The 15,883-nt window shown below is 39.1% G+C and overlaps 1 protein-coding gene across 44 annotated transcripts in view; it reads left to right on the forward strand.

The window, feature by feature from the left end:
• The window catches only part of SCYL3 (SCY1 like pseudokinase 3), an 86,032-nt gene that overhangs the window by 3,700 nt on the left and 66,449 nt on the right, over positions 1-15,883 (forward strand). For 31 of the 44 annotated variants that reach the window (XR_008477649.2, XR_008477652.2, XR_013529552.1 and 28 more), the window contains exons 2-3: positions 1,977-2,191; positions 15,201-15,386. Coding sequence is in view for 15 of the 44 variants with exons in the window: in XM_035279919.3 (XP_035135810.1) it covers positions 2,027-2,191; positions 15,201-15,386 (351 nt within the window). In the remaining 29 variants the exon portion in view is untranslated. Of the gene's footprint in view, positions 1-1,976; positions 2,204-15,200; positions 15,387-15,883 lie in introns of all 44 variants that reach the window. The other 13 variants (XM_078356314.1, XM_078356322.1, XM_078356308.1 and 10 more) reach the window with 1 other exon arrangement.

Genomic DNA, 15,883 nt, shown 5'->3' on the forward strand with positions numbered 1-15,883 from the left:
GCTCTTGTTACCCAGGCTGGAGTGCAATGGCGCGATCTCGGCTCACTGCAACCTCCGCCTCTTGGGTTCAGGCAATTCTCCTGCCTCAGCCTCCTGATTAGCTGGGATTACAGGCACGCGCCACCATGCCCAGCTAATTTTTTGTATCTTTAATAGAGACAGGGTCTTACCATGTTGACCAGGATGGTCTCAATCTCTTGACCTCGTGATCCACCCGCCTCGACCTCCCAAAGTGCTGGGGGATTACAGGCGTGAGCCACCGCGCCAGGCCCGGGCATTTTAAATTTTGTTCTAGGCATGTGTTTTGAGGAGCATCACATACTCAGTGTAGAAAGTGTTGTTTGGAACTTCACCGAAGTGGGGAAAAATCCCAGTAGAGGGTCAATATGTAATGATTATTGAGTTTATACTTGTCCAAAGAATACAGATTTTAAACAGATTTTTAAAGGCCCACATATAATTATTGGCTGTATTTGTAGCAATTTGCTTTCTATATTGCCAGAGTTAGTAAGAACTCTATTTTCTGATTTTTATATTATGGTAAAGCCACCACTGAAAACTGCCGCAGATTTTTCAGACATATGTTGTTTGGCCTATATAGGCTTAAAAAACATTTGATCCAACATTGAAAAATAAGGAGATTTCCACAAAACTATTCAGGCTCTTGGTTCCTCAAGATAAGTGGCATGACATGGCAGTACTAAAACTGCTGTCCTGGTTGGAACACTGTGATAGCACTCTCTTCAGAGTGCAAGCCTCTCACAGTAGGTCCCATGCACACACAGTAGGTCCCTGTGCCATGCTGCCAGTACTGCCGGGGTGCTGCGCATTACCTGTTGTCATCCTGTGAGTTTGTATCCCTGTTGTCAAGAAAGGTATGTTCATACTGTAGATTTGGAAGGTGGAGGCAAGCATGTGTGTATAAAATTACCTATAATCTACCCCCCCAGCAAACCTCTGTTAATACTTCAGCATATATATTTTCAAGTCTCTGTGTGTATGTGTGCATATATTTCATTTTAAAACAACTCTGAGGTGTAATTGATACAGAATAAACTGGAAAAAAGTGTAGTTTTATGTTTTCACATTTATAATCACCCATTGCCATCATCGTAATCAAGATAGTGAATATATCCATCCTCCCAAAATCCAAAAGTTTCCTCATACATCATGAGAATCCTTTCCTCTCTCCTGGTGCCTCTAACTGTGCCCCCTCGCTAGGAAAGCACTGAAGTATTTTGTCATAGTTTGCATTTGAATTCTGTGTATTTGTGGGGTTTTTTTTTTTAGCATTTGATGGAGATTCTGTTTTGCAGTTTCCTTTGCAGTTCCCCTTTTTACTTGTCATAACTTTGAGGAGTGGTGCGATTGCACTTTTCCTGACATTTATTGTCATTTGCGTTTCTTCAGGGAGTTGTCTGTTTTCCTTCCCGTTATTGTACTGGTGTTTAGTATATTACTTGGTTTGTACAAGCTCTTCATTTGTTAATATGTTTTTCATCATATTAACAATGTTTTCAACATACTAACATTAAAACAATAATCTGTTATAAGTATTCTCCAATTTGTATTGTTTTCCTTAAGTTATTTTAGACATTCAGAAGTTTTATTGCTTTTGAATAATAAAGTTTTACAACATTTTCCTTTGGGAGCAAGGATATACGAGTGAGTTAGGAAGTATGAATTACCTTCATCTATTTTCGATTGCCTTTCCCCTCTGAAAGTTTGTATGCAGTAGAGTTTGGGGAGGCACAGTAACTACATGTGACTATTAAGTAAGGTGCATTTTCTCTAGAGTTGTCGTTAATTAACAAGCATTGCTGGTAACTTGCTGAGCATTTACCATTTTTACTGTCAGATGTCCTAGTTACGAGGGTTGCAGAAACGAGTAGCCTGGGGTGGCTCTGTCTGGATATCTCTTGTTCATGTTGCAGATAGAGATTTCATGTTTGAAATTGTTTTCTGTTTTCTTTTAGATCTGCTTGGCTTTGAGGAAGAGTGGCAGTACTGCCTCAGTACATAAGGGATGGGATCAGAGAACAGTGCTTTAAAGAGTTACACATTGAAGGAACCACCATTTACCTTACCCTCTGGACTTGCTGTTTATCCTGCTGTACTGCAAGATGGCAAATTTGCTTCAGTGTTTGTGTATAAGAGAGAAAATGAAGACAAGGTTAATAAAGCTGCCAAGGTACCATAATAGGTGACGACTTAATAGTACTTTTTACTATTCTTGTGTCCTATTTAAAATATATAAAATTAGTAAAGGTCAAAGGAGGTAAGATAACAAGGACCAGTATTTTATTATTTATGTCCTTTCAAACCATTGCTCTTACTTCATGGGCCTGTCTCCTCCGTGCATGACACGGTCAAGTACCATACCTGTAAGCCAAAAAACATCATAAAACTCAGTATGATGGCTTTTATCATCCTAGTTTGTTTTTCTAGTGAGAAAGCTGAGGAGACATTTTTATATAGCTAATATAAGATATAAGGAGTTAGTCTAGCCTAGCAGAATGCAGTTCAGTATCGACAACATTCTGGAGGCATCAGTTTCCTCTTTAGGGAAAATCTCCTTGTAGTTTATGCCTTGTAATCACCGCTCTGGACAGAGGGTGCCAGTGCCTTAGCATGTTTTCTGACACACTCAGGAGACCCTGGCCTCTTATAAGAAAAATTGTTTTACTGTGGGATATACATCAATAAAATAACCCCAAGTGTCTTTTTGAATTAGGGAAAATGAAGGCATTAGTTGATACTTCTTTGGATAGAAATATCAACTTTGGAAATTTAGCCATTCGGATACATCATCTTCTAAAACGGAAGATGTAGTTATATTATAAATTAATTCTTTGCTGTTTACTCTGGTAGGCATGCTATTTTCAGGTTGAACTTGATATCTTGAATTTGTTAGAATTATGATCTCTATTACCTTGAGTCCCTATGTAATGTCAACAGGTATGGAACATTGATGTCTATTTCATAGGACTCTAATTTGAATTTTAAAATGATTGGAAAGGATTAGATTAGCAGTGGAATTGTGGTCTTCCACTGATCACAACAGTTATTTATTTGATGTTGTATTTTTGATTAAGCGTGAAATTGTTACGAAATGGTTCCTAAAGGAAAAGATGTATAATAATTCTCTCAAGATGCATTTCCTAGTAACGTGCTGTGGTAAAAAGTATAGCAGCTGTTTTATTGCTAGGTAATTTCGCTTTGTGGTAGAACCACATTTTTGTCTCTTTTTTTTAACATCATCTAGGTATTGTTAAGAAATTTTTTTTTTTTTAATGGAGTCTTGCTTTGTTGCCCAGGTTGGAATGCAGTGGCGTGATCTCAGCTCACTGCAACCTCTGCCTCCTGGTTTCAAGCAATTCTGTGCCTCAACTTCCCGAATAGCTGGGATTACAGGCACCTGCCACCACACCTGGCTAATTTTTGTAGTTTTAGTACAGATGGGGTTTCACCATCTTGGCCAGGCTGGTCTTCAATTCCTGACCTTGTGATCCACCCGCCTCAGCCTCCTAAAGTGCAGGGATTACAGGTGTGAGCCACTGTGCCTGGCAGTGTTAAGAATTTTTTTATTGTGATTTTGCAAAAGACAAAATACTTTGCTTTGCTTTCTTGTTCTTACAGTTAATGTCTAACATGCCTCCTGTTAATTTCATCTAATAAGATTGTGCATATTGTTTTTTATAATTTAAAGTGACTCTTATCACTGAGGTACTAGAGACTTACCTTTCTTCTTATTTTTTTCTTTATAAGATTAAAAAAAAATTGTATTACCCTTTATGGTACATGTACCAAGAAAATTGAATAGCCTAGATCAAGTTTTTAAAGGAAAAAACACAAAGTCCACTCTCCATTTTTGAGGACTTCTGTGCTAAAGGAATTTCGAAGCTTGAGAGGGAAGATTTATTCCCCCTTAGTATCCATAGATATCCTTTTAAGCTATATCTGAGTCTTTGCTTATAGTTCATCTTTGTCTCTTGTTAAGCCATTCTGTGGCTTTGAAAACCTCAGATATGAATCTGGAAAATTTGAAATTGCAACAAAGTGACAAGGAGTTTAGTTTCTCATAATCTTAAAAACTAGGTCGTAGTACTTGAGAAATGTATGGCATTCAGTGTGTTAGATTTTAGGAATTTGATGTCCTAGGTATGTGAAATACTAAAACAATATATTTAGCTTGCCTCACTTTCTCTAGAGTTCAGATTGTTGGTCATACCTTTGATAGTTTTAACGATCATTTCAAGCAGATATATAGTGTTTTCTGTGGTAGATATTATTGGATAACAGTATACACTTTCTTCACTGTTATAAGCAAAAAATAACAATCCATAGTACACCAAGATGAAATGCAGGTATAAGCTCTGGCCACAAAATAATATGAGAAATACTTAGTTCTGTCTGACCATCTCATTTTATCTTGAATTCATAAGCTATAATTAATAGTGTAATTTGCTCTCTGATGATGACTCATATATAAGCCTATAAAGAATGATGAATCCTAAGCCTGAATTTGGTTGGTGTAGTTTGCTGTAATCTAAGTGTCTAGTTAGGGTTTTGTGGTAAGCTTATAAAAGCTTGTAAAAATGATTCTTGAGTGTCTTTATGCCAGGAATCACATTGGACTCTCTCTAGGAGTGGTATATAGATGCTATGTAAGTGCTGTATTTAGTACTGTCCAAGTCATTATGCTCTTCTCCATGATGGATTCGGGCTATTGTGGAAGGGTTGGTCAACATGTTTAAGAATGCAAGTTGTGTGGACGTGGCAAGAAATGGAAGAGATAATGGCTGTGTCCAGAAGAGCTTACATCCTAGTTGGGGAAAGCTTCTCCTCTTACTCATAGTGACTTTTCTTTTCTTTTTTTTTTTTTTTTTTTTTTTTGAGATGGAGTCTTGCTGTGTCTCCCAGGCTGGATTGCAGTGAGGTGATCTTGGCTCACTGCAACCTCTGCCTCCCAGGTTCAAGTGATTCTCCTGCCTCAGCATCCCAAGTATCTGGGATTACAGGTGCATACCACCACACCCAGCTAATTTTTGTGTTTTTAGTAGAGACGGGGTTTTGCCATATTGGCCAGGCTGGTCTCAAACTCTTGACCTTAGGTGATCCGCCTGCCGTGGCCTCCCAAAATGCTGGGATTATAGGCCTGAGCCATCACGCCCAGCCATATGGTTGACTTTTTAAGAAATTATTTCTTGCCGATCATAGTCAGAATGTAGTGCTCTTACGTGGCTCCTGAGCACTATCCATTCAGAAGAACTTCAGAAGTATCCCCTATGCCTCAGGTATGATGCACCCACCAGATGGAATGGCCAGCTACTTGGCTCCCCACCAACCTTTCAGACTTCACTGTCACTCTTTTTCCTTTAATGCTAATAAGCATCCAACCTGCCATTCTAAACTAATTGTCTGCCAAAATCTCTAGTCTGAGCTCCAGATCTACATTTTCACCTGCCTATTGAATATCTCCACCTAAAAGTTTTATCAGTACCTCAAATGCAAGCTCGACAGAATGGAATTCTTGTTTGTTTGTTTTGAGATGGAGTTTCACTCTTGTTGCCCAGGCTGGAGTGCAGTGACACAATATTGGCTCACTGCAATGTCCGCCTCCTGGATTCCAGTGATTCTCCTGCCTCAGACTCGTGAGTAGCTGGGATTACAGGCACATGCCACCACACCCGGATAATTTTTTGTATTTTTAGTAGAGATAGGGTTTCACCTTGTTGGCCAGGCTGGTCTCAAATGCCTGACCTCAGGTGATCCTCCACCTTGGCCTCCCAAAGTGCTGGGATTTCAGGCGTGAGCCACTGCACCCGGCTACAATTCTTTATTCCTTTCCCTTTCTTCGTTTAATTCTTGGTGTATGATCTAACCTTCAGATGGTGGGCATTTACAAAAAAAAAAAGTATCTGCATTTTGACTTAAGATTTACATCTTTAGAGAAGAAGGAATAATATTTTTCCCTGAAGTTCCTTGTTCTCTAGTTTAGGCATCTTGGTTATTTTATTATGTTTACTTAACAAATTTAACAACATGAAATCATGGCTTTGTCCTGTCTAAAAGCCTGCAGGTGGATTCAGGCTGTAATGCTGGTTCAGTTAACTTTGCATAGTTCTCCAAGTGAGATAGCAAATCAGAGGCAGAACAACAATAAAAAGTTAAGCCTCTGAGGCTTGAATGAATTAGTCATAACTGGTTCCTGATAAATGGGAATCACTTATATTTAGGGTTAGAATCTCATACTTTAAATTCCTGTTTGGGTGTAGAAAAATACCAACAGTTATAGATTATATAATGCAATTAATATTTAACAATAAAAGTCATTACTCAGAATCCTCTTTCAGAGAGACCATCACCTAGGACAGTGAATGGGATGTAATAGGTGTTCAATAACTTTGGGGAAAGTGCTTTCAAGACACTCTCATTCAAAAATAGTCATCTTTCCCTACTATAGCAAGAGCCATTTATTTGTTCCACTGATGTTCATTGAAAAATATCCTAGTTAGTCTTAGCAAGTATGTCTTGTTGCTGCTGTTCTTTAGAGCAGTAGAGGCTTAAATTAAAAAGTGTTCTATTTAATTCTTAGTTGCTAGCCTTTCCTGTGAATCTGTATGCATAATTTATGTTTAATAATGAATGTACCAAAGGGGAGTGACAAATAAGGTTCTTGCTAAGTGCCTTGTTCAGAAATATGCAATGAGTCATTTATTCCTCTCCTTCTTTATTAAACAAACAAGAACTCACTTTGGATCAGGAAAGTTTCTAGGTGTTACAGAATAAAACAAAAAGCAGAAGAGAACATGAAAGATTTGGGTTGAAAATTATTTGAAATTTATGTGAAAATTACTTGAAGTGATTCTTTTTTTAATTTTTAATTTTTTCCATTTATTCATTGTGTTGGAAGTGATTCTTAAAATATGAGGGAGACTACATAATTTTATGCAGAAACCATAGCTCAAAACACACTTATAGGCCAGGTATGGTGGCTCACACCTGTAAGCCCAGCACTTTGGGAGGCCAAGGTAGATGGATCACCTGAGGTCAGGAGTTTTAGATCAGCCTGGCTATGATGGTGAAACCCCATGTTTACTAAAAATCCAAAAATTAGCCAGGCCTGGTGATGGGTGCCTGTAATCCCAGCTATTACAGAGGCTGAGGCAAGAGAATCGCTTGAACCCAGGGGGTGGAGGTTGCAGTAAGCTGAGATCACACCATTGTACTCCAGCCTGGGTAACAAGAGTGACACTCTGTCTCAAAAACAAAACGAACCAAAATAACAATTGTAAAAAATTATTCCCAGTTAACTTCACTCATTTAACCAACCTGCTAACACATTTTTTGGTTTATCTGGATCTTTGCTGTATTTATTAGTTTATAATTGCTAGTTAAAGAAATATTTTCTTCAATATTTTCTTAATTATTTTTTTACTAAATTAACGCAAGGGAAGGTAACAACTTTCTTCCTAAGAATAAATAAATAAACCTTATTGGAGCTCCTCCCAGGGTTGGCAAAATTTGAGATAATTACAAGAAAATAAAAGAAATTGAGGCTTGGCACGGTGGCTCATGCCTGTAATCCCAGCATGGGCAGATCTCAAGGTCAGGAGTTCGAGACCAGCCTGGCCAACATAGTGAAACCCCATTTCTACTAAAAATACAAAATATTAGCTGATTGTGGTGGTGGGCACCTGTAGTCCCAGCTACTTGGGAGGCTGAGGCAGGAGAATCACTTGAATCCGGTTGGTGGGGTGGGGTGGAGGTTGCAGTGAGCTGAAATTGTGCCACTGTACTGGCAACAGAGCAAAAGTCTGTCTCAAAAAAAAAAAAAAAGAGAAAAAGAAATTAGAGAAACCAGCTCACTAAGATTTTCTTATGACCCTGCCTGGAAGAAGTTTAGTAGAGAAATTTGAGGCATCTGTTACAAAAACTGTACCAATGCAGGGTATGGATTCTTATGCTAGCCCATATTCTTCCAATAAGGTGTTTGGAATGCTCGGTACTCCCTGCTTATTTGTGAATATGGCACCTGGTATCATATTGAGGGTTATCTTCCACATGAAATATTTCATCACTTTCCTCCCCATCTGATCGTTTTACAGGGCTTCCTCGGGATTATATAGGCTAGAGCTTTAACATAATGAAATGTGTTTTAGAAATTCATGGTTTGTAAGGAAAACCAGCATTCTAGCAGCTTCTTTTTGCTGTAAATAAATGATAAAGTTATTCAGTGTTGGGGGAATTTTGGACTGTGGATCTTCTAAGTTACTTATGTTAAAATTTTCAAAACACACTGCATGGGTGGGGATTGGAAAGTCAGGATCTGATAGAGCTGTTACAGGACCACCTAGAGAAGATATCCCACAGATTTAACCTCCCTTGTTCAGACACAAAATTGTTTTATACTTGTCATTTCATCTGTGTCTACTATCTGTTAGAAAGTAGGACAAAGAAAACAGGTCAGGAAGCAGGTATATTCCATTGTAGGGGTTTCTAAAAGTTGGGGTATCCATACCCAGTGAGTTGTGATAAAAGTTTAGGCCAGGCGCGGTGGCGCACGCCTATAATCCCAGCACTTTGGGAGGCCGAGGCGGGTGGATCACGAGGTCAAGAGATTGAGATCATCCTGATCAATAAGGTGAAACCGCGTCTCTACTAAAAATACAAAAATTAGCTGGGCATGGTGGTGTGTGCCTGTAGTCCCAGCTACTCGGGAGGCTGAGGCAGGAGAATTGCCTGAACCCAGGAGGCGGAGGTTGTGGTGAGCCGAGATCGTGCCATTGCACTCCAGTCTGGGTAACAACAGCAAAACTCCATCTCAAAAAAAAAAAAAAGTTTAAAAGATGTTTAAATGTTTTATTTTTCTCTTATTTATTTAGACAGGGTCTTGCTCTGTTGTCCAGGCTGGAGTGCAGTGACGTCATCATGGCTTATTGCAGCCTTGACCTCCCAGGTCAAGCAATCCTCCCACCTCAGTGTCCTGAGAAGCTGGGACCACAGCTGGGCACCACCATGCCCAGCTAATTTTTGTATTTTTTTGTCGAGTTGGGGTTTCATCATGTTGTCCAAGCCGGTCTTGAACTCCCGGGCTCAAGTGATCCACCCTCCTCAGCTCCCAAAGTGCTGGGATTACAGGCAAGAGCCATAGCGCCCAGCCTAAACATTTTAAAGGGGAGGAAATATTCAGTAACTAAAAGTTAAATGTTAGAAAACTGGATAAACAAAATTAAAATAGTTTGTAAATGTTTTTTACATTCATTGGTGATCTGTGGCAGGGGTGAGCAAACTTAAGCCCAGATGAGCTAAGAATGGTTTTTACGTTTTTAAAGGGCTGCTTAAAGAAAAAGAAGAGGCCACAGATACCCTATGGCCTTTAAAGCCAAGATATTTATTATCTGGCCCTTACAGAAACTGTTTGCCAACCCCTGGTCTGTCATGCGCCTGCATTAAGGCAAGTGTAAGGTCCTTAACTTATCCATTCAGAATTGTTGGATGGCCCAGCACATGGTCTTATTTTTGTGACTATTTCATGTTCACTTGAATATGTGTTCTGCAGTTCAGTCTAGTGTTTTCTTAATGTTATTAGATGAAGATAATTGACATTCATGTTTTCTGTGTTTTTCTTGTTATTGTTTTGTGGGGAGAGTCTAGTTCTGTTGAGAGAAGGATATTTAAATCTCCCACAGTGATTGTAGAATTGTCCGTTTTTTGCTTTAATTTTGCCTTCATGTGCATTTTCAGACTCTGCTATTATATAAATATACATAATTATATCTTCTTAATAAATTATTTTTCTTTAAGAAATGTCCATTTTTATCTCTAGCCATACCCTTTGTGTTGAAGTGTGTTTTTGTCTGATAGGAATATAGCCACCCCAGCCTTCTTAATGCTTACTGTTTTTGTGGTATATCCTTCTCTATCCATTTGCTTTCAGTCCATCTGTGTCTTCATGTTTAAAGTGTCTTTAAAAGGCAACATGTAGATGGATCTTGCTTCTTGAATCTACTCTTATTTGCAGTGTATAGATCAACATTTAATGTAATTATTAATGTAGTTGGATTTTATTATTTATTTTCTGTTTGTCCCCTTCTGTGTTTTTTTTCTTCTGTTCTCCCTTTTGTTCTTTTGGATTAATTGAATAGTTTTTTAGTTCATTTATTTCATTTTAATACATAGATTTTTGGGGGGGCTATATTTCTTTGTGTATTTTTAAGTGGCTGCACTAGGGATTTTAGTATATCTTAACTAGTCTTTAATAGTCTACTTGTTTTGCAAACTATCCACCCAACAAGAGATTGATAACCAGAATATAAAAGGAGCTCAGGTTGGGTGCGGTGGCTCACATATGTAATCCCAGCACTTTGGGAGGCCGAGGTGGATGAATTACGAAGTTAGGAGTTCAAGACCAGCCTGGTCAACATGGTAAAACCTCGTCTCTACTAAAAACACACAAAATTAGCTCAGCGTGGTGATGGGCACTTGTAATCTCAGCTACTCAGGAGGCTGAGGCAGGAGAATCGCTTGAACCCAGGAGGCAGAGATTGCAGTGAGCCGAGATTGTGCCACTGTACTCCAGAGTGGATGACAGTGCAAGACTCTGTCTCAATTTTAAAAAAAAGCTCAAGCGACTCAGTAACAACAACAAAAAACCCACAAAATCATCCAGTTTTAAAAGGGGCAAGAGATCTAAATAAACATTTCTCAAAAGGCACACAAATGGACAACAGGTATATAAAATACTCAGTAACACTGATCTTTAAAGAACTGCACAACAGAACCGAGGTAAGATATCCTCTCATCCCAGTTAAAATGGCTTCTGTCAAAAAGATAGGCAGTAATGGAGGCTGGTGATGATGTGGAGAAAGGGGAACCCTCATATACTGTTGGTGGGAATGTAAATTAGTATAGCCACTATGGAAAACTGTCTGGAGTTCCTCAAAAAGCTAAAAGTAGAACTGCCCAATGATTCAGCAGTTCCACTTCTGGGTGTGTATCCAAAATAAAGTCAGTCAATGTAAAAAAGAGATATTTGCACTTTCATATTTATTGCAGTATTATGTATAATAGCCAAAATTTAAAATGGAGTTAAGTATCCATCAGTGGATGAATGGATAAGGAAAATATGGGATATCTATATGGTGGAGTAGTGTTTAGACATAAAAAAGAATGAAATTCCATTATTTGCAATAACATGTTAGAACCTAGAGAACATTATGTTTAATTGGGGTCCCCAGCCCCTAGGCTACAGACTGGTACTGTTTCATGGCCTGTTGGGAACTGGGCTGCACAGCAGGAGGTAAGCAGTGGGCACTTGAGCATTACACCTGAGTTCTGTCTCCTGTCAGATCAGAAGCAGCATTAGATTCTCCTGGGAGCATGAACCCTATTGTGAACTGTATATGCAAGGGATCTAGGTTGTGTACTTCTTATGACAGTCTAATGCCTGATGATTTGAGGTAGAACAGTCTTATCCCAAAATAATCCCCCTACCCCTGGTTCGTGAAAAAACTGTGTTCCATGAAACTGGTCCCTGGCGTCAAAAAGGTTGGGGTCCGCTGTGTTAAGTGATATAAATCAGGCACAGAAAGACACATACTGCATGATCGCACTCGTGGAATCTAAAAAGTTGATGTCATACAAGTAGAGAATAGACTGGTGGTTACCAGAGGCCAGGAAGGGTAGGGGATTGTAGGGGGTGAAGAGAGGTTGATTAATGGTTACAAATACACACAGTTACAAGATATAAGCTAGAAGATATAAGATCTAGTGTTTGGTAGGTCAGTAGGATGACTAGTTTACAATAATCGATTACATATTTTTACACAACTAGAAGAGCATAATTCTAATGTTTCTAGCATAAAGAAAAGACAAATGTTTAAGGTGATGGATATCCCAATTATATTGATATGGGTCTTTACAGATTTTATGAAGGTGTTAAATTATCACAGGTGAACCCCCCAAAATATGTGTATCTATTACCAATTTTTTTTTTTTGAGATGGAGTTTGGCTCTTGTTACCCAGGCTGGAGTGCAATGGCATGATCTCGGCTCACTGCAACCTCTGCCTCCTGGGTTCAGGCAATTCTCCTGCCTCAGCCTCCTGAGTAGCTGGGATTACAGGCCCACGCCACCATGCCCAGCTATTTTTTGTATTTTTAGTAGAGACAGGGTTTCACCATGTTGACCAGGATGGTCTCGATCTCTTGACCTCGTGATCCACCCGCCTCGGCCTCCCAAAGTGTTGGGATTACAGGCATGAGCCACCGTGCCTGGCCCTATCAATTTTTTTGATTTAAGAAAATTATAAATAGGGCAAAATGTAATCTACTTGTGGTTAATATTGTACCATGTCACATAAAACGTAGAAACCTTGTATTATAGGTGTCTTCAGCCTCCCATCCCTGTTGTCCTTTTGTTACACACATATTAACTATACATTCATTCACACACATTGAAAACCTCGTCAGGCAATATTGCAATATCTGCTTTAAATAGCAGTTAAATAACTGAAGAGGTAAAAATGTGGCCTTCACCTGGTTGCACTGGCCCATGTGTTTAATCCCAGCACTTTGGGAGGCTGAGGCGGGCAGGTGGCCTGAGTTTGAGACCAGCCTCGCCAACATGGTGAAAGCCCGTCTCAACTGAAAATATAAAAATTAGCTTGGCACGGTGTCACTCACCTGTAGTCCCAGCTACTTGGGAGGCTGAGGCAAGAGAATTGCTTGAAAACCCGGAAGGTGGAGGTTGCAGTGAGCTGAGATCATGCCACTGCACTCCAGCCTGGGCAACAGAGTGAGATCCTGTCTCAAAAAAAAAATGTGGCCTTCATATTTATTTTAATATTTACCATTTCTGGTACTCTTCATTCCTAAAGATCCAAGTTTCCCTTTGGTATCATTTTCTCTTCCACTCGAAGAACTTCCATTAGCATTTTTTATAGATCAGGTGTTCTGACAAGAAATTTTCTGTCACCAAAAGTGCTTTTATTTTGCTCTTGTTCCTGAAGGCTACTTTTGCCTAGATGTTGGGTCCAACCTGCAGACCCTGACCCAGCAACGGATGAACAAATGCACTCAGACACAGATATCCAGTGAAAGAGTGGGCTAGGGGTCTGGGCCGCTCACAGACACCAAGAAGGGTGCTATAAGGAGTCAGCAGCTGTGGCCCTCACAAGCTGGCAGTGCAGGCATTTATTCAGTACAGATCTAATGACAAAGGCTTTGAGTCAACACACTTGTGGATAATTAACATGGTTGCTCTCCCTGGAGAGAGCAGTCTTATAGATGATTCAATGCCAGGTTAACTTTTCTGGATCAGTTTCTTTACATCCCCTGGTTATCTAACTTAAGCTTTCAGGCACCAGATAAGAGAATCTGGCTGCCTTCAGCCAAATCCTATTCTTAGGCTTTTGCAAGACCCTCTGGCCTTCCAAGAAGGTTTGCATTCATTTTACAATTTTTCCCACCACCCTGACTGAACAACTACACTTAGGTAGAATATTCCAGGCTGATCGTTTTTTCTTTCAGCATTTGAAACATGTTTCATTGTTTCGGACCCTCCATGTTTCCTGATGAGAAATCTGCAGTTCTTCAAGTCATCATTCTCCTCCATGTAATTTGTTCTTGAGCTGTTTCCAAGATTTTTTTATCTTTGATATTTAGCAGTTTCACAGTAATATGTTTAAGTGTGCTTTTCTTTTAGTTTATCTTGTTTTATATTCACTGACATTCTTAATCTGTAAACTTAAGTATTTGGCCAAATTTAAGTTTTCTGCAGTTGTTTTTTATGCCCCAACTTTTTTTTTTCTCTTTTTTGGACTTCAGTTATGTTTATTTGACCTTTTGTTATTGTCACAGGTTTCTAAGGCTCTGGGTTTTTTTTTTCTTGCTTTCTTAAGTTTTTTTTTTTTTTTCCCCAAGATCGTGTTTCACTGTATTTCCCATGCTGGTCTTGAACTCCTGGGCTGAAGTGATCCGCCTGCTTTGGCCTCCCAAAGTGCTGGGATTACAGTTTTGAGCCACCACTCCTGGCCCCTCTGATTATTTTTTTTAAAAATATATTCTATTCTTCAGATTAGTTACTATCTTCAAGTTCACTGACTCTTTATTCTGTCATATTCATTCTATTAATGAGTCTATGCATTATTTCCAGTCTTCTTTTTCTCTGCTATAAACTTCTATATTTCTATTTAATATTTTATAACTTTTCATTATCTCTTGGAGGGTGATTATAATAGCTGTTTTAAAATCTTTCTGGTAATTCTAATATCTGAGTCCCCTTGAGGTGGTGTTTATTGGTTGTCTTTTCCATTGAGAATGTATTACGTTTTTATGGTTCTTTGTATGTTGAGTAGTTTGGGGTTGTATCCTGGTCATTTTGAATGTGATGCCACATAACTCTTTGCTCTGTTACAATCTTTTGGAAAATGTTGATGTTTGTTATTTAGTGAGCAGTTAATTTAGGTTCAGGCCTCATGTTTTTTAATTGCTCTCCTATGTTTTGTGAATGGTATTTGCAGTCTATCTATTTCTTAAACTTTGCAATGCTGGTTTGGGTCTATCCTGTGTATGCTCGCTTCAGGGGGTTAGTCTGAGAATTTGTGGGTATGTGAAAAATCAGGGCATCTCTCCAGCTTTCTCCTCTCTGGGATATCTTCCTCATACTTGCCTTCCTCGGTTCTTTTCTGTCATTCTTTTATCCAGAAAGATGGTTAAGTTTTTATTGGACTTTTAGCACCTTTGTTAACTGCATTGCATCTGGGGCCTGCCTCCATGCATAGCAGTGAGAAGGTTTCCCCACACCAGGAAACTCACCCCCATGGGTGTTGCTTCTTCAGGTTTGACTCCCCTTCATAATGTTTGCATTTGCTTACTTTTCAGATTTCAGTTATTTCTGGCACTTTATTCGGTTTATAGCAGTAATTGTTGAGAGATCTGGGCGCTTATGGGGCTTACACTACCATAATGAAACTGGAAATTTCTGTAGTCATTTAAATGGTAGTAAATTGAATGATGTCAGAACAAGTCATAGTTCTTTCCTTATGTGAAATTTAGTGGGTAGAGAGGAAGTTAGGGAGCTTGAAAGAGCCTTAACTGCAAGTATACATTTTCTGATTTCTACATATGTATATGAAAGCATAATCTGGTTTGGGGTCATTAATTTCATCAACTCTTCTATTTGTATTTTTAAAGCATTTGAAGACACTTCGCCACCCTTGCTTGCTAAGATTTTTATCTTGTACTGTGGAAGCAGATGGCATTCATCTTGTCACTGAGCGAGTACAGCCCCTGGAAGTGGCCTTGGACACATTGTCTTCTGCTGAGGTCTGTGCTGGGATCTATGACATATTACTGGCTCTTACCTTCCTTCATGACAGAGTAAGTAACCTGTATAGTCTGCCTCACAGGCTTTGATGTAGACAGGGGCAGGAGGGATGATGTGTGTGGTAATACTTACAAATTATGCTGTGTATGGAAATTGTAAGTTAGTGTTATTATTAGAAAACTTCCTGAGAAAACATAGCATGTTGGAAGGCATAAGAGGTGCTATAGATAGGGGTTTTATTGAATGGACAACTAGTGCTGTGTCCCTGGACAGTTATTTATAGAATCTTAGTTTACTACAGTCTGCCTCTAGTTTTGGATAATTCTTTGCCTAAAAATCGCTGCTGGCATGAGTTATTAAAACAAAGAAAAGGTGTAATATCAGTGCCGCCGTAGACTAAAGTTCCTATTTCTTTTCAAGAGTTGTGTCCCGTTTTAGATTTTGAAGAAAGAAATGACCATTTCTTAGGAAGAGGCAGAATATATACACATCTTTTCCTTTCCTACTTGAGTAGTGGGGCCAGTTGAGAGACGCCTCTTAACACTCTGTG

This window comes from Callithrix jacchus, chromosome 18, assembly GCF_049354715.1.
Source record: "Callithrix jacchus isolate 240 chromosome 18, calJac240_pri, whole genome shotgun sequence".
NCBI classification, from domain to species: domain Eukaryota; kingdom Metazoa; phylum Chordata; class Mammalia; order Primates; family Cebidae; genus Callithrix; species Callithrix jacchus.